At 34.9% G+C, this 26,573-nt stretch overlaps 1 protein-coding gene across 1 annotated transcript in view; it reads left to right on the top strand.

Annotated features, from left to right (window-relative positions):
* The window catches only part of LRP1B (LDL receptor related protein 1B), a 1,807,041-nt gene that overhangs the window by 1,743,834 nt on the left and 36,634 nt on the right, over nt 1–26,573 (top strand). Inside the window, exons 80-81 of the mRNA XM_029933319.1 lie at nt 13,832–14,006; nt 18,197–18,301. Coding sequence (XP_029789179.1) covers nt 13,832–14,006; nt 18,197–18,301 — 280 coding nt within the window. The remainder of the gene's footprint in view (nt 1–13,831; nt 14,007–18,196; nt 18,302–26,573) is intronic.

Here is a 26,573-nt window from a genome sequence, read left to right on the forward strand (position 1 = left end):
GAGACAACTTTAATCTCACAATACTTTTAAAACAGTGTGCTTCACCCAGTAATCAGGCCAAGTGTAGATGGTTTAATCTTCTGCTTTTATGCTCGTTAGAGCTACTGATAAGTATTTACCCTTTTATTTTTTTCTAACTTAAGGAAGAATATAATTACAAAATAACATGAAAGATAATGAAAGACAGCCTCAAAGCTGGTTATTTAAAGGTTGAAAATAACTTGTCACAGACTAAGTAATGGTTCCTAACTGTCTAAAGAGGGATTTATATTGAAATAAATTGGACATGCCCATTTAGGAGCCCTAAAAAGGAAGAAAAGAAGGGAAGAAAGGAGGAAGGAAGAAAGGGGGGAAGGGAAGAAGGGAGGGGAAGAAAGAAGGAATGAGGGAGGGAAAGAAGGCAGGCAGGCTTTATATGAATAGAACCCATCCATGATTGTGATTCTGCTGTACTTGATGTTAAGTAAACTGAATGGATTCATAGATAACTATTTGCAAATAGAATTGTGTATTTGAAAATAATATATTACACAAATCATGCACAGATAGAGACTTAGACTGAACAAAAAACATTTACTTGAGGCTTACCTGAAGCCAAGCAAATTGTTTCTAGTTAAATGCATTTGCTAATGCTATCTTTAAAACAATTAATTTAAATGTAATTTAAGATTAAATTTGAAATACATTATTTATAACAGATTTGGAATGTCAACTGAAATGTTTTGAAAATTTGCAACAAGTCAGGAATCTTTAAATACTTTAATATATTTTTTAATTTTTTATTTATTCATTTCGAAAGAGAGACAGGACACATGAGTGGGGAAAGGGCAGAGAGAGAAGGAGAGTGAGAATCTCATGCAGGTTCTGTGCTGACAGCCCCATTGCAGGGCTCAATCTCACTAACAATGAGATCATGACCTGAGATGAAATCAAGAGTCAGATGCTTAACCTACTCAGCCACCCAGGCACCCCAGGAATCTTCAAACAAAATAAGATTCCTATCTTATAGTTAATATGATAATCATGTTTTTCAATTAAAGATTTTGTCACTATAAGCTGGTATTCTTATTACTCTGTTTTGTGCAAAAATAGGGCTCTTTTGGTAGTAAATACTAGGCTAGAATAAAATTTGTATTCATCCTGATTATTGATAAAAGTGGCAAAAGGATCAGTATGCCATCAATAGTTCTCAAGGTGAAAAATAAAATAAAAATCCCCAAGTCTTAAGCCCATAGCTTTTGAGTCCCAGAGTGCAAAAGGTCAGAGAAAGATGGGTGGATGTATAATTTACCTTCTGATTATGTAACCCATTAGATAATGAAAAGACTTTTGTTTTAATCAAAACGGTCATTAATAATAGTATTTATTTGTTTAGTATTATTCTCATGAATGTAAAAATTTAATTACAAGTTTGATTTCAATAAATAAATATATTTTAAAATCCATCATTTTCCAACAGATGAAGTAACAGTAAAGAGCAAAAGTTAAATAAAAAGGAGATTTTTCATTATATAAGTGCTATATGAAAATTAACTTTAGGAGGGTGAACAAAAACATTTATTGGGGGTTGCCACCAGAGAATTAGATACACCTTAAGTATAAGACACTTTGAGAAATAGAAAATCACTTAGTTCAGAATAGTACTAGAAGATTAATATAAAAGTCAAGTCACTGAATTTGAATTTTTAGATTCACATCACCACTCGAATATCCATGACTAAATCCAGGTAACAGCATAATTTAATTTTAAATTTGATGAAATAAATTGTAGTTTATTAGTGTTTAGAAATGAGAAAAATTTATATTGTAATAATATGAGGGTAAGCTTTTCTTAGGAACCAATCGATATAAATAATCAATATAGTGCAGAAACAAATTGTTTTCTGTGTGACCGTGTGATGAATGACGCCTTATTTAACTGACTACTGAGTCATTGTCACTGCCTGGTACCTTCCAGACCACACGTAAGGAGAAGTAAGCTAGAAAATTCAACTCCAGATTTCCTCTCACTTTTTAGTATAGACACTTCTTAGTATAGGCTTCTGATCCTTTTAAGAATATCTTGCCCAAACAAAACAAATACATAAAATGTAATTTAATTTCAGTAGGTTTCTGGAACTCCATTGAAAATACTAAGTTGACTCTTCTGACTTCTGTCAAGCTGGAATCTTGATACGAGGAAGAAATTTTTAGAGGGATGATATGGAACTAAATTTTTGTTTCAGATCACTTAAAACTATGTAAGGTAGAAATTTGTAGACTAACAAATAGTACCAACTTTGGATTTCTAATTATTTGCATCATCATAGGTGACATTCACATGATTTAGAAAATAAATAATAATAATAATTAAAGCTATCTTCATCTCAGAGTTGGAAGTTTCATGCAAGGTAAAGTTGTCTGCAAATTTTAAAATAATTTGCATTTTAAAAATTTTTAATTTTTTTAAACTTCATTTATTTATTTTGAGAGGGAGAGAGAGCATGGGGAGAGGCAGAAAGGAAGTAAGAGAATTCTAGGGAGGCTCTGGGCTTGACCCCACAAACTATGAGATTATGACCTGAACTGAAACCAAGACTTAGACACAAACAACTGAGCCGCCTGGGCAACCATAAGAGTTGGAGTGCCAATCATTTACAATATGTAATTAAAATATGTTATAATTTGTATTTAAAGGTTATGTGTGTGTATACATTTATTTATTTATTTAGGTAATATATAATTTGGACAATAAAAAATAGATTTATTCCAAATGGCTGATATAAGCCAGTATATAAAAAAGATTTATTAATTTTATGGCACTTGTGAATATGGTCTGAGATGCTTTTTCAAAATAATTTCTGAAATGATCCATAAGTGCAGAATGGAATCATATATTAAGTTACACAAAAGTAAATCGATCAGACCACTGAAGAAAATAATTTCTTGCATAGGTATACTTCCAAACTCAGATTAGTCTCTGACTACAAAGTGAAACTTATTGGAAGCTGAAAAGTTTAGTCTAATTCTATAGAATGTCCCCTGTCAGAGAACTAGGCAGGCCACATCCTTTATTTCACGTGGCAACCTGGAGTGTCCAGTACTTGCTTCTTTGATGTAGCAGCTGAGTGTCTGTTTCATGCAAGGGACCAAATTTCCAAGCGCCCTTTATCTGGGACTTGATGATGTCTGTCTTTGCCATCTGATTCTCTTCTTGCATCTCTCACCTGTTTATAACTGCATTTGGGGTTTTAAAGCTTAAAAAAAGTCAGCGGTATGGCTCTTGTTCTCTATCTTCTGAAGTGCATGGCTCTCCAATAGTCATTCAGTTTATAATTCAACAAATATTAATAGAGCATGTAATATATGCCAGCCATGAAAGTTTAGGATTTAGTCATGAATAAACTGAAAACTGCGGTCCTGGTATACTGTAGCATTTATAAATAATACACAAACATGTTCTATGTCACATGGTAAGAAACGAAATGATGAGAAATAAAGCATGGCAAATTAAGAACCTAACTAGTTTCTGAATGGAGAAGAGAGTGGGGGGGTTACAGAAAGAAAACACATTTGTTCCTGTATCACAAGTTTCTTGCTACAGTACCTTTTCGTACACTGTGTGCATAAAAGAGTAATGATTTTATCTCATCTCTATTTTAAAGATATTTTGGAAGAACAATACTCTTTCTAAATAAAAAGGATTTGGATTAAATTATTTTACTATCTAATTACAGCAATTCAATACACACTTCTAATCATGTTAAAGGTTAAATGCTACTAATAATAAAATTAAAGTGATTTTCTATAACCTTGGAATTATTGTAAGTCTTAGTGAAGTGGAGAGCTATTTACTTTATATCAATAATAGGAAACTTGCACATTTGACCAGCAAAAATCTTTTACAGTGTGCTATATATTGCTCTCCCAAGTGACTTTTTCAAAGTGACTTTCTCAGTGTTTTAGTGAATTCTGATTAATTAGTAATCACTTCTATATAATCCATTATTTTTCTTATTGTTATCATGCTAGTGTAGAAACCTCTCTCTATAGCGATATTAATATCAATATACTGATAGAGAGAGACATACATATGTACTTTGCAAAGTGACATATTGAAGAAAAACCAGATAGGAAGTCACATTTAAGTATATTAGAAATCCTTAGTTTGACATTTACACATGAAGTGAGTAGCTTGGAAGAAGAAAGAGAATAAGTATGCAAGAATGGAAGGGAGAAAAGAGAGAGAGAAGTATGCACAAAGGAATTACATATGTTTTTCTAGGATGACCTCATCTTATCCCAGCATAGTGATATGGACATTCCCTGCCCTCTAGTTAGGCTACAACATGAAGAGGATACTTTTATTCATGGTACTCCCATCTGAGAGGATTTTTCCTTGATTGCCACCTGTCCAGCATTCTTCACCTCTGTGAGATCCTTTCCAATTTTCTAAAAATAAGTTATAACTTTGTGCTCTGAATTTTCTTTAAAAACGATATTTCCATGAGCTAATTAGCTAAGTCTTTTATTGTTCTTGATTTTTTTTCTCCAACATGTTAGCCTCGAGGTTTCTATCAACGTATGGGGATTCTGAGGACATAAGCAATATTAACCCAGCAGATACTATTGACATGGTAGACATTGATAAATTTTAAAAGGTTGAAATTTATTGAACCTTAATACATAGTCTATGCCTTGATGAAGAAATTAGGGACTGAATATGGCAAATGGCTTGTCAATGGTCACAGAGGTCCCAAGTTGTATGAGTATGCTTCATTCTCATTGTTTTTAAGCCATCTTCTGCTTATTCACTTATTTAATTTCAGTTAGCCTCATCTGATAAAATCACAAGTAGCTGTCATCTGCAAGTCAGCTTACTTTCCAGTCTCAAATGACTTTCCACCACTTTATAAATAGTTACTTGCTAAAACCTTTTATAGATGGATTCCTTTAAAAATAGAAGAACACTCAACCCAGAAATAATTACTTGCTAAAACCTTTTATGGCTGGATTACTTTAAAAAGAGAGGAACACTCAACCGAAAACACAGTTTATAAACAAAAGTTACATGGGCTTCTTTGATATTTAAAAAAAATATTGCCATGAAAATTTTACGAGTTAATTTTTGACTATTACTAAAATGATGGATGGTATCATTGTTAACACACATCTTGAAACAGCAATCTGTCAAAGATTTATTGGTGGTACTTTGAAAGTCTCACCCCACATGTCTCGCTCAAATCAACGGTTGGATAATCTGGCTTTCTGAATTTAAAATTTTCCTTTTACCTGGATACTCAGAGATGGCACTGTTTTCCCAGAATGGATTTTAATCTTTTAAATTTTTCAGTGTTCTCCATAGAAATATTTGGGATACCGTTCTATTTTTAGTAATAAATTAGAAAATGCTAATTTTCTTAGACACGCTTTCCTGATGAAAATTTATCAGCTCTAATCAGAGTTTTGCACACATTTTTTTCCCTAGTGAATATTTAATTGGCATACCTGGATTCAATGTTTGCCTACTTTATTAAACTCAGCTCTGAAATTGGAAGATATATTTAGGACTATGCAATAAGTTTAATTATTAAAATATCATAGACTGTGTAAAACATTTGAAGTCTGTAAAAAAGAATAAGTTTAATATTTCTTAAATCTTTTTTTCTGTTTCATTATATAAGCCTTCAAAGATAACAATCATAAATTCTAAGCAAATTTATACAAGTTACTTTATCTCTTCTGCCTCCTGAACCATGCTAGATGAAAAACTGACTCCAGAGAAGGAAGGGCCACAAACATTTCTTATCAATATATTTAAGAATCTTAGAGGGGGCACCTGGGTGGCTTAGTCAGTTAAGCATCCGACTTCGGCTCAGGTCATGATCTCACAGTTCGGGGGTTTGAGCCCCGCATAGGGCTCTGTGCTGACAGCTCAGAGCCTGGAGCCTGCTTCGGATTCTGTGTCTCCCTCTCTCTCTGACCCTCCCCTGCTCGTACTGTCTCTCTCTGTCTCTCAAAAATAAATAAAAAACATTTTTAAAAAAAGAATCTTAGAGCTTCTCCAAAATCCTTCTAAATGTTTTCATCTCAAATTAGATGTCAGTAAATGCTAGCACTTCAGACATGCCTTACTTTGTGATTTCTTGACTCTCATTTTGGCTTCTGATTTGTGTGGAGGGACCCAGAGTTAATCCTTCTTGATAATGAAAGGATCAATGGAGTTTCCTTCAAATAAGAGAAGCAAGGGCTGTAACTGATTACTAGTGGCTGGAGAGGCAAAAGTCCAAGTGAGGTTGGGTGGGAGGCTGGGAAGGATGCGTGAAATGTGAACATGTGGAGGAAGTGTGGGAATCTGGCTTGAGTTCCTGAGCTCTAGCATTGCAGCTTGTGGTGGGTCCCAAGGAAGCTCTCGTGGGCCTGCCGCTCTTGCAGCTGCAGGGAGGGCCCTTTAGCAGTCTGCCTGATGGTGGGACCCCCAGACACCTACGTAGATGATGGCTCTTTTCATTTTGGATCTATATACGGGAAAGAGAACACCAAAGATACTTAAAATTATTCTCTAGAGGGGTGTGTGTGTGTGTGTGTCTGAGCAAATATGTGAATTAGTAAATAAGAAAAAATAAGAGTTTATTCTGTAGAATTAGGCTTATTTGGGTTTGAATTTCTGTTCTCCCACTTATTGTTGTATGATCTTTGGCAAGGTGCTTACCCTCCTTGTGCTTCAACTTACTTACCTATAAAATGAGAATACCATATAATGCATAGAACATTATATGTTATATCACTATAACGAGATGAGCTGACCTGTAGAAGACAGCTAAAATCGAGTATTTACCATCATAATCATCATTTCTATCGTTTAATTCAAAACAGGCCCTATTTGGCCTTGATGCTATAAAGGACATTGTTGAGGACAGGTGGGGGAGGAGGGAATCGTGGTATAATCTTACACATGTTTAGTAATACTGCCTCTGTTCAGAGATGATCGATGAGAGTGTTGGATAAATTAGTCAACTAACTCAGATGAGGTCACATGGTTAGCCAGATTAAGGACTGAATTTAACCTCCAAATCCTTCATGGTCTAGCCAGTGATTTGTGCTTTTTCTTTTTTTTTTTTTTCTTACTATGTCAGCCTAGCATAAGTATTCATCAAAAGTTTATAAAATACCACTGTTGGCTGTCTTCCACATTTCATACGTAAAAACCATTGTAAACCTCCTTGTAGGGAAGATATTAGCAAAATTCATAGAACCTACTGCTCCTGGGATGCAATTAAATATCTGTGAAGGTGGAGTATGAATCTCACTGAATCTTGTGCTCAGTTGTAGAGTGCCTGGGGATATGCACTGTGGATAATTCTACCTAGTCTTCTTTGTGGAAGCAATACAGTCCTCCTTATCATTTATTGCTCTTGCTGATGTTGTTGTGTGCTCAGTCCTAAATCACCAAATGCTACTTAAGTTATGAATATTAAAGCCAATTCACATGATTTTTTTAAAACCAGGTCAAAATTAAGTGAAATAGAACAATTGATGTATATACATGTAATTGTATAATCTAGTCTCTCCTGTATGACCATCTGTATTACCAATTAAAGACTCTCCGATTTCTGCATTATTCTTACTGAGTACCTTCAGCTCCTGTTTAGGGGGTATTATTTTAGGTCGGTTTTATTTCCTTTAAATAAATTTCACACTTCACTAACTATTACAATGTGAATAGCCCAGTTGCAAATACGAATTAATAGCTAAATAGTCTTGGCAATTACTTTTCTATAGAAAGAAATATTTGAGAAAGAAATTAAATGCAGCTAGAGATTTTATAGACATCTGGCTCTCCATGAATATGCATAAACCTGTATATATAACCATACAACTCATATGTTTATGCAGTCTATTAAGATTCTCTAAAAAAGATTAAAGGAAGAAGTATTTCCTTATATTTCTAGTTGCTTGAAAAGGAAAGAGAAAGAAAAAGAGCAAAATAATGGCATCTCTTGAAAATTACCTTATGTCTGTTGCAGAAAATAGCCATTCACTTATTCTCCAGTTACTATTCACCTAATTAACATATGAATACTTTTAATTATATATCCATCCTTGTCCTTTGGATTACATGATTGTGTTTAGTGTTACTGTGCATTTCTTAGTATAATTACCCTACAGGGGTTATAACAATTTTTATATTGTGAATATAAAGCGTTATTATATAATTTCCTGGTAATCTCTACTTTCTTAGCACAGATTAATTACATTCCATTATTGCTCCTTTTTATCATATGTGGAACATGTCAATTGTTATGCCATTCAGGTCAGTAAAATAAGTAAAATTTATGAGATGGAAGGTATCATAAGAAGGAAGATTAATATTTATACACTCTTGCCACAGCAGATATTTTTCAGATCAGTTTTGGTTCCTTTTTCCTTCTTAACCTTTCAATTGGGTTGTCAGCTCTCAGAGACCTGGTGGCCTTTCTCATAGTTCTCCCCTCATCCTGCACCTCCCAGTATACAATTAGGCAGATGCATGCTCCTCGGCATGTAATCAGTTATGGATCCTCCACTTCCATTTTATTGTTGTGGCTAAATTACTCATGTTGTTTAAAACACAATCAACCATATTGTTCTACCAGCTTTCCTTTCCATAAATTGAAACTTTTCTTTCTGAATGCTTACTCATTGATCTGGCTAGACGTTTTCATCTTCAACATTCAGTCCCTTCCCCATGTCATGCCCTCCAACAAAGTAAGAGTGTTCTCTCACTTACGTTTTCATTTAACTTGTCTTCTTTTAGGCTACCACATTTTTTTTACTTTATTTCCAATAAATATTAAGCCAAATTTAAATTTGGGGGGACAAAAGGTAGTTGTGGGTGAAGAAGGGTGTGTGTGTGTGTGTGTGTGTGTGTGTGTGTGTGTCAGAAATTAGAAGACAGTCCCTTTGCTGTACACCCTGGTGTTAACCCATCACCAATACCTCTAACTGTTTTTTTCTCTGATAGGAATTATTAGGTTTTTTTTATTTAGTGATCAGTAACATGTCACTTAGTCAAAGCTGAAAATGAAAACCAAAAAAGCAGAAAGCTATATAACTTCTGCAAGGGTAAGTTTATAGGAATAATTAAGAGTCATAGTGACCCAGGATCATTAAAAATATTGAAAACTCGTTGTTCTCAGTCGGTAGAACCCACAACTCTTGATGTTGGGCTTGTAAGTTCAAGCCTGACATTGGGTATAGAGATTACCTAAAAATAGAATCTTTAAAACTATATATTGATAAATTTTATTTAAGAAAATACATATCTATCTTATAGAAAAATTAATTTTAAAATGGTTTTAAAGCATTTTTGGTGCTTAAAGTGGTAAGCCCTATGGGGTACATATTTTTTAGTGCTCTGAGATACAAAAAGTATTCTTTCAGAGAGGGCTAAACTTTTCTGTTCACTTCAGAGCCTATTAGGTCAGGGCAGAACCCTTAGAATCAAAGTAAGCAATTGCATACCATGGGAATCTTCTCAGGAGCCTTCTCATATACCATTCTTCTTCATACTTTGCTAAATTTCTGCTAGATTGGGAAGTACTATTGAAGTATTATTTTTATTAGGTAAATACCTGAGGAGAGACTTAGAGTTTAAATATGAGCATGTAGTAATTATTTGGGAGTGTATAGAGAGATGACACTGGTGAAAATACTGTACATATTTATTCGGGATTTGCACACATGCTTATAATTCAAAGTAGGTTGGAGCTGAGGAGAGAATAAGAGAGAAATTAGGTGGTTCTCCAATGACGTATTATACATTGTTGTCATACTGAGACAACTGCAGAGAAGGTGAACTTTGGTTGAAGCATCCAGTTTAGAAATAGTACCATCAGATGTACCAATTTCTTTTCCTGGACTTGCACATAATGTGTCATGATTAAAATATGAGTAACAGAGAACACTTTAGGAATTATTTTCCTTTCCAATTTACAAGTACCCAATTCTTTTGTGATAATTTAAATATCAGATTACAAAGTTTCCTATTAAATAAGGTTACATTCTCCTTTGTTTAGGAATCCTGGAGTTAGAATTGAGTAAATAGGGAAGTCTTTAAGATGGAGAAAAAGAGAGACGAGAATGACAGAGAGATAGAAACAAGAGAGACAGAGGGAGAGAGAAGAGAAGAGAGGACAGGAGAGGAGACAATATGCATGCAGAGAGAGAGAGAGAATATGTGGGCCCGAGAATCCTAATAGTGGTGCAGAAAATAATCCTGCTGAGCATAGACCTCCAGCAACTTCTTCATGCTCCACATCTGAAGCCTAAAAGTGAGAGACAGAATATTTTCATATAAAGGCATTGGGGAGCAACTCTGGCAGGGTCCGAGTATAGTGAGCAATTCTCTGTGCCTGGATTTCAACATAGCATCAAGTATGAAGCATTCGTCTTCCATTTGAATATCTGTAGAGAAAGATTTCTGAGTCTAAAATGATTTCTGCCATTTTTAGAAGGAAAAAGTGTCATGGCTTAACAGCATACAATTTAGAATTATTTATTAAAGTGCAAATTCTAATATCTGCTTATTTCACAATTTTATCTTAAGCATACATTTCTTTTGCATTCTTTGGATTCCGCTTTTATGCCATGAGGGCAATCAACTGCATTGAATAATGTACATCTGACATACTAGGAAAAAAATATTGAAAGCACTAAAGGGTAGAGAATTTTCTTTAAAGCATAAAAAGTAGACCATGAATTTCTTTGAAAAGAAGCATCTATAAAGAGAAAACCTATTTAGCCTCATTAGCAAATTAACCAGAATTTCTGCAATATTCTAATTGTAGCTTATGTGCCATTAGAAAAATCTTTTTTTGAAGCCTAATATAAATAGAAAAGTTTAAAATAGCAAGCTTACAGTTCAATAAATTCCCACCAGGTGTACACATCAGCATAAACCAACATCCAGGTCAAGAATAAACACTGAGTCCCTCAGATGCAACCTGATGTTCTTCATCACTATCCCTTCCCTTCTCTCCAAAGAGAAGTCCTTTTTGACTTCTAAAACCCTAGATTCATTTTGCCTTTTTAATTTTATAGAAAAAAGTGTGTATATTTTTGTGTCCAGTTTTTTCTCTCATTATTTTGTAAGATTCATCTATGCTGTTGCTTATTAGCTGTACTTTCATTTTTTGTCTATTATATGTGTTTATATACATATATTCATAGGTATATTTCATTGTATGGGTGTACCCTTTTTTCCTTGAAATGAACATTTGGATTATTTGTAGTTTGGAGCTATTTCTAAAAAAGGTCACTGTGCTTTTTATATACATATTTTTGTGCATGTATGCATGCTTTCGTCTTGGATATATATTCAGTGGAAATGCTAGGTCATAAGGTGTGGGAATGTTCAAATTTCGTAGATACTGTGATTGTTTTCCAAATCATTTGAACCAATTTGTATTTCTACTAGTAGTATATGAGATTTTCTGTTATTTATTGTAAATTTATTGGGAGTACAATGGTATTTCTTTGAGGTATTAATTTGTATCTTCTTAAACACCAATGAGTTGTATATATTCTAGTATCTTTTTAATCTTAGTCTGAACAGATTTAATTTATGGACCAAAATTACTTATAGTTAATAAATTATAAATAAGTTTTTAACTTTGCCCTTCAGCACTTGAAGCAATTGAGAATTGCTCCTTGCTACGGTGTGTTAAGGGCAATCATCAACCATAAAAATGTAAATCCATTTTTTTCTACTTTCTCATGCCTTCTTCGTATGTGGTTATAAAAACATAATGGTCCAAAAGCTTAGATTAAAATTTTCATTTTAATTAGAGCTCACAGAGTTCATTGAGAAATAAGCTATTTTAGCTAAGTTGAATTCTTTTACATCTATTAAACAGTGCAGTTGTTTTGCTAATCAGTAAAAATTGTCTCTGGGTTATCATTTCTTATGTGTTCCCTACTTCCCAAATTCTAGGTCCTCAACCAGTCTCATGGGAATCACCTGGGCCCCATTTCAGATTCATGGATTAGAATCCAGGCAGGGGTGGGCAGTGGTGACAGGGATGAGCACCAGAATTTGCATTTGCAAATAAGTCACCTACCTGGTTTTGATGAGTTATCCACTATGGACATAACATGATGATCTTGGAAGGATACATCAGCCATGTATGTCTATGTCCCATCAGACAACTGAACCAGGACTAAAGGATGGCATTAAAAGCAATTGGGGAATGATATGAAAGGAGCTATCAGTAAGAGGTGCTTGAGCAGCCTGAACTCATGAGAATTGTCCTATAGAGATTTCTGCATTGAGTAGGAGAGATGATCATATAGACTGCTGAGCATACATTCTTCACAAATAAAAACAGAATGTGTGGTGTGCACACTAGAACTGCCAAGCCAAGAATAGCTGCAGACAGACACCATCATGGACAGATACTACTAACGTTGACTTAGTTCTTAGATCTTCAAATCTCTCACCTTGTGAAAGTGCTACTTTCCTTAAATATAGCCAAAACCATGTGAATAGACCCAAGCATTGAATCTCAATGAGGGTACTTGGCATAATGCAATAGCAAGCAGAAGAATGCTTGAAATAAATTTCCATAAATATGAAGCAGGCCTGTCAATAAATTTAATTTCAGTCTGACTTAATAAAGGGCTAGATAAATACACAAACATGAGAATTATAAATTATGTTTTAATTTTCTTCACCTGCTATAACTGTCTTACAGCAGGTTAAAGTTTATAAATTGAGATTTTATCTCAGCTAATCTCATTTAATGTTGCTTCACAATTAGATAGCAAAAAGGAAATTGCAGCTTCTAAACACAAAGTGTGAGACTGATCTAATCAGTTCCTTTGCTTAAGATTATTGTATTATGAATTTCAATATTTTGAATGTTATAAATTATATTTCTATATGAACACACATACATACTTGCTTCCTTTTCAAAAGACTGAGGCACAGAGCTTAATTACAAAGACAGATTGGTTATTGTATTATTAAATTGTTTTTGTTTTATTACATTCAAAGGTATAGAAATATTTGAGGAAGTCTTTCGTAGTTGAGAAGATTATCTATAATGTTCATTAAGGAACATCTTTCAAAACAACAGCCTCACACTGCACTGAGATTTCCCTCTGACTGGGAAGTTAGGCTCTCACCTAGGAAGGAAACAGTAGCCTAGCCTTCTGTTCACTTGCTACCTATGATGGATCAGTTCCCCATTTCACTTTTCTCTTGGTGTTCCATGAGGAACACATCTCTTGGTTTGCTCACCTGCCCAGGCGTTCATTCTGTTATGTGTAGAAGGTGGCTCCTTCACACCGCACTGAGGGCTGATGCAGAGGTAGGGTTCCCCACACACCAGACTACCCTGTTCTTGAGATGAAAAGAAGTGCAAAGAAAGGAAACAATAAATGACACTTAAAGAAATCTTGAGTATTTCTGCTCATTTCCGAATAATAGTAATGCTGCCCATTAGAAGGAAACTAAGGAAACTTGTTAACTTAAACTTTAAAATTCAGAATGAAAAGACTTTCTCAGTTAGCATTATATCAGTATAACTCACCTTTTTTACTTTTTAGCCAGATGAAATGATGCCTGACTAGAAAAAAGGGAAATCAATAGTATTATTAAAGAATTCTAGTTACATGTAATTACAGAGTGATTTTTAAACTAATCGACTTTTTGATTGACATTTTTTATATTTAGATGTTTTAATTAATTTACTTATTTTTATATTTGTTTAAGGATTGACCATTTTAAAATATTAAATGAAATGGTGACATGTATTGTGACTGAAAAAAATCTTATAATTTCTTCTTCTCTGTTGTACATTCTTCCTAGATGTTTGTCACCACTACTGTGTGAATTCTGAATCCTGTGCCATTGGTGATGACGGAAGTGTTGAATGCGTCTGTCCAACACGCTATGAAGGTCCAAAATGTGAGGTTGACAAATGTATACGGTGCCATGGAGGGCACTGCATTATAAATAAAGACAGTGAAGATATATTTTGCAAGTAAGTGAACATCCAGCTTAATTTATAAAAGCATTTGAACCCAAAAGGATGTAGCAGTTCAGCAATAAAGATGAAAATAATGTAACTTACTTTTATCCTAAAATTCTGTTAGCAATGATTGCATCCTTATTTTGTTTTCTTTTCTTTACTTTTTTTTTTTTGGTTGTAGATAAAATTCAGTTCATTCCAAGTAAATGAACTTATTCAACACCAATATATTATATGTACCTGAGGAACATGAAAGTTCATCATGTAATCATGTAATGCTGTGCTCAGATTATTCTCTATATAGAATATTCCTAATAGTAAGCAGCAAATAGTAAAATGCAGCATACTTTCAAAAATCTGTATGCAATATCCCTAAATTAGAGGACCCGAGGCTTTTGTTTCCTTATTATCATTGACAGTTACAAAATGAGCCTGCGGGGGAGGAGCAAAAGACCTGTCTAATGGAAATATATTTTAATCTTTGGGTTTTTAATCTGACTTTAAACATTATGCTCCAAAATAAATAGAAATAATCATGTTTTCTTGTAAGCAACTATAATAAAAGTGTCCAAGTTAGACTTTGGTTACATTACCTTTTGCTTTTTGGCTTTAAGATCAAGTGAATGGAAAACAGAAAAGGAAGGAAGGAAGGAAGGGAGGGAGGGAGGGAGGGAGGGAGGGAGGGAGGGAAGGGAGGGAGGGAGGGAGGCAGGCAGGCCAGGAGGGAGGAGAACATGGCACCTAAAGGATAATGCCATTCAGTTTCTATCGTGAAACAGTTTATGCCCCTGAGGTTAGAGATCAGTCCTGACTCTGAACTTCTTTTAACAACCTTTTGAAAGAAGGGCTTATAAAGCCCTGGACTCTATCACTTGCCTTGCTTAGGAGTATAATAAATGAGAAGATGAGATGGACAAGCATGCTGTAAAGTGCTCATGCCATGGCTTCCGCTGAGAGAGCTCTGCTAGGGTGCCAGCCCTGAGTTATGTCGCTCTGCCAAACAAGGCCCAATAAAATTTTATTACAGACCGCATCGACAGTTTTTCTTTTTTATTTACTCTCATTTTAGAATTTACTCTAAATGTGATTTGTGGTATCATTATGAATGACATTTACTCAAATCCTCAAATTGGGCCATTTGAAAGTACATTATTTTTTAAGTAAAGCAATTGAAAATATGACTAATTATAAATACGTACCTTTGATTAGTATATAAAGGCATATGCATTTTCATATAAACTACCAAAATCATGTTCATTAAGCTCATGAGGTCTTGGTAATGAAACTTTAGCATGACAGAACTTCGTTTCCGTTAGCAGATGTATATTTTTCCTTATGTCCAGCGCACCACATCAGAAACTCACTCTAGTCTCTTGCTTACAACTCCATCCCATTCACACAGGAAATAATAGACTATTCTCTAAGACAGGATATGAGTAGCAATTTCTTTCCCACTTTACCTTGGAAAAACTCACACAGAGATACACACCCTGTTTCTATCACAAGGAGAGGTTCCATGTGAAGGAAGAAGGGCAGACTCTCTGGGCTCCCAGGAGTGCCTGCTATACAGAGGAAATTGGGTTCACCAACCTAGAAACACCAGAGCCTCATAGCCTGAGTAGGCGTGGAGATCCAATATTGTAGCTCTTGACTCATAAAAGAACTTTCTGGAAAAGTGTCTGTCGGATGGAGAAATAGCAGTTGCTGACAACAGACAGTGGAAGTTTAAAATCAGGAGTATAATATTTGATCAAATAGGCTGCATAACGTATAAGCATGACAATACAAACAATGCTCTGGGTAGTTTGAATTAGACAAGTTTGTTTTCACTTCTATGACACTTTTCATCTTGGCATGAAAGTGAAGTTTACAGTGATGCTAGAATTTCGGTCACATAGGTAAATAACTGATACCAAAACAAAACCACAACTGAGTAAAATAAATCTTTTACATAAATAGGAAAATTGAAGTCTCCGTGTATACTTGTGCTTCCAAATAGTTGTGTTTCTAATGCACAGTCTATGAGCTGTCAACTAGAATAGATACTCTGTCAAGTATAATTCTTTAAAAATGGAGCTAGTTGTATATTTTTCTCTTTTGTGGAAATCTAAGTAGATATTGATGAAGAAAGACTCGATCATAATTTTGAACAGCCTAAATAATACCTTTGCAGTGTCAGTTGTTATGGGAATTTTTTCTGTGTACTGGATAACTGGTAATTAACTTTTAGAAAGTGATATATCACAAACCGTGTGTGTGTGTGTGTCACACTTGCCTGTAAGAAATAAAATTATGATGAAAATTTAAGTTAAAATATGAGCTAAACTCTTTGATGCATAATAATGATTTGAGTAATTTGTACTTTACCTTTGAAATCTATACCAATTTCTGTCTTCAATTTAGGATTCAAACAAAATGTTTAGAAAGAGAAAGAGGCAACATCTTTAATAACTCTTGAAAGAAGGAGTTTAAAAGCAATCAATAGTTAGAATTTTTTTATCCTTAAAAGTTGATATTTGGTATATACTTATCTTTTTTGTCAGAAATCCTTTAATGTATAATGAGCTATTTTTTTTTCTCTTTGACATTGTCCTTTTGGTAGTACAGAAACTATAACTTTCTGCTCTTTGGTTTTCAAGGAGGCTGGGATGGAGGGCAAGGAAAATTCTCCCAGATCCATGTAACATATCAGATACCAATACTGCTAAATATGTACTTGACTCACTTTGCATCCATATTCAGATGCCTATAGATTATAAAGGAATTTTCTGTTAAATCTTGGAAACTGTAAACTGCTTTCTCTCCATGATTGGTTCTACATTCACATATCTCCATTTTATATCCAGTGCATAGTTGACTCATTGCTTCTGTTCATCTTGAAAAAAAAATGTGATTTTAAAATCCAGGCTCTCAAAAAGTATCTTTAAATTAAACACTTGGGAAAGTTATAAACTGTTTGGTGCATTTCCCGCACCCCTGCCACTTACATGCCATGAAATAAATATTCACAGAATAAGTTAATCAGGACCACCAACTGATCTTTTCAGGCATCTAACAGATCATTGGGAATTACCCTTTGATGGATATAACACAATAGAAATCCATCATGGAGACCGTCAAAGTGATCAGTGATATTGCAGCCTGATTTATGTGTCGTGCTTATGTCCAGATTTATTGTGACACCACTGATTGCTTCATAGCATGTAGTGCCAACATGATCTTATATTCAGAATAGTGGAATGATCTGTTGTAATTCTGATTTTGGCCAAAGCTTGTATGAATCTATTACCCTACTTCTCATTCAAGAGATCTCATGATAATTTGGAATGTCTGTGCGCTTTTTTCTGTTCTCCCAACAATTTTCAGTGTCAAATCTAGTACTATTTATTTATGTAAAAATATAACAGCAAATAAGAAGTTTCGGTATTTATCCTATTTTAGCTGTGCTTGTTTTTGTTTTTGTTGTGTTTTTTTCCATGTATGTAGCAACAGCCATGGTGTTTATTCTTAGATAATGTGCTATAAATTAAAATCACTTCCATAAGAAAACTTACCTCATTACCTTGTTGCCATATTACTGTTCCTTTAACATTTGTTTATTTTTACAGTGAACTACCCATGATTTTTTGTGTGTCAGAATAAAAGCATCGACTTTAGTTGCAGTGCATAATCAAAGAGAAAAAGTGGGATTAAATGACTGCCAGATCATCTTATACTTTCTTACAAAATCTGGAATCTAAACTCATAACAGTGTTTTTGGACCAGATTTTCCGGTTTACAACAGATAGTGGAAGCATTTGCTTCCAGAATATTTGATCATGTGGTTTATAATTCACACTGATGTCACCAAACCCCAGTTAAATGAAAAGGGAGTAAGATACGGATGCTAATATCTCCCTGCAGTGTAAGTGATAGACAGGAGAGCATATTTTTTCACACGCATATCTAACTATATTAAAATTTTATATTAAGCAAGTGGGTTGAAAATTTGAAAATTACCAAAAGAAAAAAAATTGTCATCATTTTGTTAAAAAAAAAAAATCTTTGCCTCCAGGAAGTCTGTCTTTCTGAAAACTTACTTTTAGCCAGGTCCACTTCATTACTCCTCTATGATGAATATTCTCATCTGCAGAGAGTTTATGTCAGCTTCCAACAGTAACAATGCCAGTAACAATGAGATTTCTTTTTTGTTGTTGCTGCAGCTGCACTAATGGAAAGATTTCCTCTAGCTGTCAGTTATGTGATGGCTACTGTTACAATGGTGGCACATGCCAGCTGGACCCTGAAACAAATGTACCTGTGTGTCTGTGAGTATTCTATAACATTGTGGCCTTGTTATGGTATGACTTTGTATATACATGGAATCCCTCCTCTATTCTCCTTTCTTGGGGTAATGTATTTTAAATGAATGTTTCATGGACATCTCTGATCAAGTATTGTCCCTCATTGGCTCATGTGCTGCAGAATCTCCTCCTTCATCAATTTGCTAGTGATTTCATAAGGAAGAGCTCATTCAATTCCTAGCATCATACCCATTGAAGACATTCATAGATCTTTGAAGTTGGAAATGCTAGGGAAAGTAATTCTAATTCCATTGACCTTATTTAGATATGTGAAACCCAGACATAGTCATATGTATGTATACTTGGTACTTACAGCCATCCATTCAAAAAGAACCTGTGTTATCCTTCCAAATATATAATGTTATTTGATGTTTCCATCAGGTTTAGAGTGTTGTATCGTGTAAACCTGTTAAGCCCCTGTCTTCTTTGGAATACATTAACTTGAATCTGGGTTTCTAAACCTTTGGAAAGTCCTGGAGATTTTCTGCTCGTGAGAAAAATCTAGAATTTAATATTTTTCCCTCTTAAATACCTGACAGTCCAGAGTGGACAACTTGAAACAAAACCACTCCACTTATGTGGTTTCTATTTTGAGTTTCCTTGGATCACTGCTTGACTAGATGATGACTAGATGATGCCCACATATGATACACATCTGCATTCTGTCCCCACCTTGTCAGAGTAGCATGTGATGAGTGTGAATGAGAGAGAAATGGGCTTACCTGAAAAAGTTTGATTCATATGTTACTATCTCTGTATGAAATAAATTTGAAAAATATTTAGAAAAAAAAGTCAGATGCTTTATTTAGCTGTATTTTACTGAAATTCTGCAGATGCTCTGTGGGGTTTAAAAGTCAGCGCTGTGACCAGAAAGAGAACCCTTGTGATCACTACTGTCAGAATGAGGGGATTTGCACTTTAACTGCGTTTAATGAGCCGAGATGCAAGTAGGTTTAACCTTCCACTTACCACTGCACTTCATGTGACATCATTTCAGGCCACAGTTCATTGGTTTAAATCATGAACATCCACATGCATTTCACAGTGTATACTTAATCTCGGGGCTCATCTGTGTCACACACACTTAACCTTTGCTTCTCTCACCAACAAGTGTGTGCACCACAGTCAGCTAGAGTGTCTAGAAATATAATGGAGGGAATGAGAAAGCTCATAGAACTGTCTAATGAAAACGCATTTGCTAGAATAGTGGCTTTTAATTAGAGAAGTACAAAAGCAGGTGTTCTTACACTCTATGCTATGGTCTATACTATATTTGGAATGGTGGCTTTTGTTAGTAACTTTTCATTTCAAGTACTGATGAAATAATGCATTATTTTGTTTCCCAAAATTTTACTGAGAACATTTACATTTACAAAAGAAGTAGGTACATGGTAAAAATTTTGTTTCCTCAGAGTTTAAATCTATCTTCCCTGTTTCAATTTGTCCATAACAAACAAACTCATTTCCTCTGAGAAATTTCAGAGACCACCTTTGGGCTAACTATCAATGTTTATCACAATGGAAGTTATTCTTGCATTTTACATTTGAGCTTTAGAGGTGGATCATATTTGACATCCCCTTTAATACCCAATTTCATAAACAGAGGCTGTGATTGGCATCTGATAATAGCTCCAAGGTGGTGTCAAAGTGTACTTAGAAATTGTCTTTAAGCACAATTGTATTGAAATTCAGATATTTCATTATCAAAACTCTACAGTTTTGTTCACACTGATCTATTTTGTTATTCAAGAAAATGTTGTTCTTTAGATTATAGTCAAAATATATGGGAAATGATTAAACTAATCATATAGGAAAAATTGGTATTCTTATTTTTTCTGCAAGATAAATGAATATGTAAAACTAATATCTCTACATTAACTACCTCAAAAAATATCACTTTAAATTATAGTCTACAGTGGGAGTATATAAACTGATCTGTTAAGGCATTGATTCACTTCTTAGTTCATACTCAGGTTTGTACCTTGTGTACGTGAAGACAGAGGAAACCCTTTATTAGTTCTGCCTCTACCTGGATCCATCCTAAATTCCTTCAGTCATTCAGCAAATCTTGAGAGTCCCTGAAATTATGATGCTAAATCCTAGACAAGTGAAGATGAATGAAATTTAACCCCTAGCATCAAGGAGCTCTTTAATTATTGGGGTTAAAAATATCATAAACAATGAATTAACCTTTAATAATGTGGGTGTGACCACAGGAAAATGAGAGGGCTGTGGATTCTTAGCAGGGCAAGTGATTTGTTCACAATAGGAAATGCAAGCTTTGCAGAAAAGGCAGCCTTTTGTGGTTAGTGTAATTCATGAAATTCAGTGAGGTTGGGAAGAGCAACCTGAAAAGAAAGAATAATGTAAGCAAAGACATGGTTTTGAGACTTAATGGCCTGTCTAGGGAGCTGTGAGTGGTTGAACATCGCTAGAATGGTGACTGTGGTTGGGAGGGAGAGGGGTTTGAGGATACAAAACTGGAAAGATGAGTTGGAATCCTATTTACATCAAAGTTAGAGGAGGCCATAGAATTCCCAAAAGAATAAGGAGCCAGAGAGATTTGAGGCAGAGGCTTGAGCTGAAGGAGTTGGCTTTTGAAGGTGATACTCATTGGCCTGTGGGGGAGAGCCCTAGAGGTCAGCTGCAGAGATCCCCCAGGAAGGTTTGGCAACCTTTGAGGAGAAAGGTGATGAGAGTTTGAACCTGTGCAGTGCAGCTGGAGGGAAGAAGATCAGGGGCAAGAGATTCATGGATATTTCAGAGTTCATAAGTCCAGAGTGAGCCTTGACAAAGCATTGATCTAGGTACTCATATTACTTCATTTCTAGGATACTGGTAATGCCTGCTCTGGAGCCGAGCCTTCATTTATCTTGTCTCTCTTGCACTATGTCCAGGAAAAGTACAAATAACATTTCAGACCAACTCTCCTTCCTCCTCATAAATAAGTCTAAAACATGTCTGCCCAGGGAATGCCCTTGTGTCCCCAGAATCAATATCTCTCATGGGCATAGCCGTTCACAATAATGTTCTGTTTTGCTTTTTACTCTCACCAAGTATCATCAGAGGCACCTGGGGTATTAAGGTGATAATCAGGCTATTTCATAAACTCAGCAAAGAAAAATACACTAATTGAAAAGGTTTAGAGCAAAAACATTTTACTTTTGTGTATCTTTATCTTTATCTCTGCTTTTGGTTTTATGGAATTTCTGTCTGTGCCTTGGTTTTTTACAATCTAAACTTGATTTTGATGGTAGCAGTAATGCTTACTGAATCCCTTTCATCTTTTTTAAGGTATAAAAGAAAGAAAAAATAGATAATGAATTTATGCTGTCATTCACTCATTAATTTCTTTACCAAATATTTATTGGTAACATATGATAAATGATACCTTGTGTAAATTTGGAAGGCTAATTAATAAAAGCTAAAACCAACTTAGCAAATACTTTCTGCCAGGCACTGTGTTAAGCGCTTTTCGTATTTTATGTAAAGTTAGAATATTGTGCTGTTGTTATTATTGTGTTTGTCATCATTATCATCATCACATAATTATTATCCCCATTTCACAGATGACAACACTGATGTTACGTACTAGGATACCTGAGACTCAAACCACACTTTGATTCTAAAGTTCATGCCCTGGTTATAACTCTTATGCTACACTGCTTTCTTTATGTTTCTTTATGTAGTAACTCCAACATGGTTTTTATTTTTGAAGAACTTAAAATTTATTTTGGTAGATGAATGGGTTTACAAAACTTAAAATTCCATTTGACAATTGTAATAATTAAATAGATGATAGGGATTAAGGAGAACACTTGTGATGAGCACTGAGTGTTGTATATAAGTGATGAATTACTAAATTCTACTACTAAATGGATATTATGCTATATGCTGACTAATTGGAATGTCAATAAAAATTTGAAAAAAAAATAAATATGACCAAAGTTGTGGGAAAAAATTTCAATAGTGATCATTTCATGATTATAGGAGAGAGAAAAGCTTTATAGATGAAGTGATATTTTCACAGTATTTTGAAAAAAAATGTATAATAGTTTGACAGATGGGAAATGACTGAAAACCTTCCTTGAAAGAGGAAACGATCTGAAAGTAAGGTGATGTTTGTTGAGAACAGAACACAGAGTACATGGCAATGTGGGAAGAGAAAAGACTAGAGAGATATGCCAGGGCCAGTTGGTGAGGTACATTTTATGCCATGACACAAGAATGGGTTTCCAGAAAGAAGAATAGAGTATTAAGGATGGATTCTAGGAAATACCCCTGTTTGATACTATGTTATAGAAGAATCAACAAAAGTAAATGAGAAAAAAAATAGAAATTGGAAGGAACCTGTCAAAGAGAAGAATCCTCCAAGTCAAAGGAGTAGAGAGTGTCAAAGAATATCAGCTCAAAAAGGAAGGAAGGAAGGAAGGCAAGGAAGAACAGGAAAAAAATGTATCAACTCCAGACAGTTTAAGGAAGATGAGAATTATAAATGGTTTATTGGATTTTGCCATTGGATGGGCATTAAGGGAGATGTGTTGAAATCTCTAACAGGAGAATATTAAGCCCTCTGGATATCTTTCTAGTAGTTGATTCTCCTTATAAGGGGAGTGTTTTGGAAACACAGATTTCAGCCTCCGATTTCAATTGGTAGTAGTCATATATCTTTAATGAAAAGCTAGTATGTACTATTTCATCTAAAAGCCTTACAGGAAACAAAAATTGCTTTAAGAGATAAGATATAGTGCTTACTTTAGTTTTGTTGGTAGTACATTTTTCTTTTTTTGTAGAGTAGAAAACTATTTGTGCAGAACTGATACACATTTGGAAAGTCTATAAAGTATTCAGATCTATGAGGGGACAGGGGTTTTTTTTCCACATAGAAATTTTATTACTGTATCTTTCAATTTAAGGAATAGATTTGTTCTTTGAAAGACATCACCTTTGTCTCTTGATGGACATTGTCATTTATTACTATGTGTGGAGGAAAAAGAAAACTCTACAGAAAAACCTACATAAAATAAAATCTAGGATTTTTTTATGCTTACTTGGAGACAGTTTTGATATTTTTAAAAGTAATTCTATCACATAATATTAAAAGCAAAATTAAAAATAACTAATGTGTGCTATTTTGACAATGTTATATAATTTTTATTGTGAGGATTCAAAATTATTAATACTGCAAAAAATATTTAACTCAATAACAAGTTAATTGTGTCCTTCTAGCTCTAAGATATCTTGCTAGGGTCAGACTTTTATTTGAATGGGGTTTAACTTTCTTTAAAACAGACTTCTTCAGTGTTATCTTCCAGCAATATTTACAGTACATTTCATCTTCCAATAATAAAATCATGTTTATAGCTACTCCACCTTTCCCACCACTCCTACTTATATAGACACAAGTACACATACAGCCTTGTCCCACAACCACAGGACCATTCCATTCTTTGGTGTCTTTATTCAAGCAGCTCATTGAGCTGAAATTCTTCTCCTAACTTTTTTCCACTTACCTCTTACTATCCCACTAGTCTCAACTCAGATATCATCTCTTTGTGCATATAGTAAGTGAATAGTAAATCTTAACTGATAGGCTTGACTGAAGTTCTCAAAAGAGAAGAATCAAAATTTAGTGAGGAAAAAGTATTTTATAACACGTAGTATATATTTATATATTAAATATTGTATATGTTTATATATAATAACTATATATATCATTAGTTGGAAGCAGAACCAATAGGATAGAGATATATCTATATATGTGGATACACACACGTGTGTGTGTGTGTGTGTGTGTATATATAATAGAACCAAGTGAAAGTCATATATATGATATATTTCATATATATTGAAATATTTTATATATTATAGAGAGGGAGAGAAAAAAAGAAAAAGGGAGAGAGAACCAGGAAATTCACTGGTGTAAGTTAATTTAGGCCTGAGAAACAAGGTAGCTGATGATATAAGTCCCAGTCTGAGTTCAAAGGCCCAAAAACCAGGTTTTGATGTCTGAAGATAGGAAAAATGGATGTCTCAGCTCAAGAAGAGATAGCATATTTGCTTTTCCAATGCCATTTTGTTCTAGTCAGACACTCAGCAGATTGTATGATGCCTACCCTCATGGATGAGGGAGATCCTTACTCAGTCTACCAATTAAAATGCTAATCTTTTCCTGGGACACCTTCATTGACACACCCAGAAATAGTGTTTTACCAGCTCTCTGAGTGTCTCTTTGCCCAGTCAAGTTCTCACATAAAATTAAGTTATGTTTATAAATTTTGCTCTTCATTACTGTTATGAGCTAGACTGTGTCCCTTCCAAAGTCACTTATTGAAGCTGTAGCCACCAGTACCTCACAGTGAGACTATACTTGTAGAACGGGGCTTTAAAATGTGATTAAATTAAAACTGGATCCTTGGAGTGGCCCTAATCCAGTATGACTTGTGTCCCTGTAAGAAGAGATTAGTACATAGAAATATCACTCTCATGCCTGGAGAGATGACCATGTGAACACAATGAGAAGAAACTCACTGCAAGCCAAGGAGAGAGAAGCCTCTGAAGAAACCAAATCTCTGACACCTTAATCTCAGACTTACAGCCTCCCGAACATGAGGAAAATAAACTTGGTTAAGCCACCAAGACTGTGGCAATTTGTTATGGCAGCCATAGCAAACTAAGATAAATTTTGGTACTGGAATGGTGTGCTGCCATAACTAATATCTAAAAACGTGGAAGTGACTTCGGAACTGGGTAATGGGTTGAGGCTGGAAGAATTTTGAAATTCTTGTTAGGAAAAGATTGCCCTGAAGAGGTTGTTGGTAGAAATATGGGTATGAATGGTACTTCTGGTGAGACCTCAGATGTAAATAAGGAACATGTTAGTGGAAACTGGAGGGAAGGTTATCCTTGTTAATAACTGACAAAGAACTTGGCTGTGTTGTGTTCTACTGTTTTGTGGAAGATAGGACTTGTAAATGATTAGCATGAATAATTAGCTGAGGCAATTTCTAAGCAAAATATTGAAGGTATGTTACTCCATAAGGCTTGAACAAAAATTTGAGGACTTGGAACTTTTTCAGCCTATTCATATTGTAAAAAACAAGAGAGAGAGAGAGAGAGAGAGAGAGAGAGAGAGAGAGAACAGAGAGAGAATATGCTCTGGACGGAACATCGAAGGTCTGGTTGGACAGTTATTTGATATAAAGGGATTACACATGTGACTCATAGATCCAATCAACCTTGTCTCCATAAATGCTACCAGTTTGGACTGAAGAAGATACAGGACAATAGGAAGGAATTCCTTCAGAATTCTGAGATTCTACAGGACAGACTAATTGATCTATCAGCTGCACATGCATTATCCTTCAAAAAAAAAGGGAAGAATGACTCAGAGGTTAGAGGGCCACCACAGCAACCATGGTTCCAGAGGACACAGGCCCCAGGGAGCAGGGATATTAGTTCCTTCTTAGTGTCAGATGGTGGAGCAAACGCTTCAGTGTCATCCCACTTGGCCCTGGGCCAGGCTGCCAATCCCAGGACCACAGAGCAGAGCTTCTGCTTCTAGCCTTGAGATCTCCTGCTCAGGACTTCAGAGGTGGAGCCCCCATTCCCAACTGAGAGAGCAATGGGACACCACTCCAAGGGGTGCACAAAGTAGGGTTGCCACCCTGTTGAACCCAGAGGACAGCATCAAACTAAAAAGGATTACTCTTGAGCCTTCTAATAGAATTTGCCTTGTTAGGGTTCAGACTTAACTTGGGTCCTGTGACTCTTTCTCTATAATGTTTTCCTTTCATAATGGCTTTAGAACTTGAGAACTATTGGTAATAGTGTGTGCATATATTTTGTATGCAGGAAGGACCTTGGGAGACCAGAGAGTAAATTTTATGGTCTTAATTGTGTGTCCTCCAAATTCGTATGTTGAAGTCCTAACCCTCAATACCTCACAAAGTGACTTTATTTCGCCTTTAGATAGATAAGTTAAAATGGCGTTGTTAGGATGGACCCTAACTCAATATGGCTAGTGTCTTTATAAGAAGAGAATATTAGGATACAGGCACACAGAAGAGGAAATCATGTGAAGACAGGAGGAAAATGGTCTTAACAAGCTAAAGAGAGAGGCCTTAGAAGAAACCAAACATGCTGATGCCTTGATTTCAGATATCTAGGCTTCAGAGCAGATCCATCCCACTGAAGACTAGGAAGATACTGAAATATACTAAAAAAAAAAAAACAA

The sequence above is a fragment of the Suricata suricatta genome, chromosome 3, assembly GCF_006229205.1.
Source record: "Suricata suricatta isolate VVHF042 chromosome 3, meerkat_22Aug2017_6uvM2_HiC, whole genome shotgun sequence".
Classification (NCBI taxonomy): domain Eukaryota; kingdom Metazoa; phylum Chordata; class Mammalia; order Carnivora; family Herpestidae; genus Suricata; species Suricata suricatta.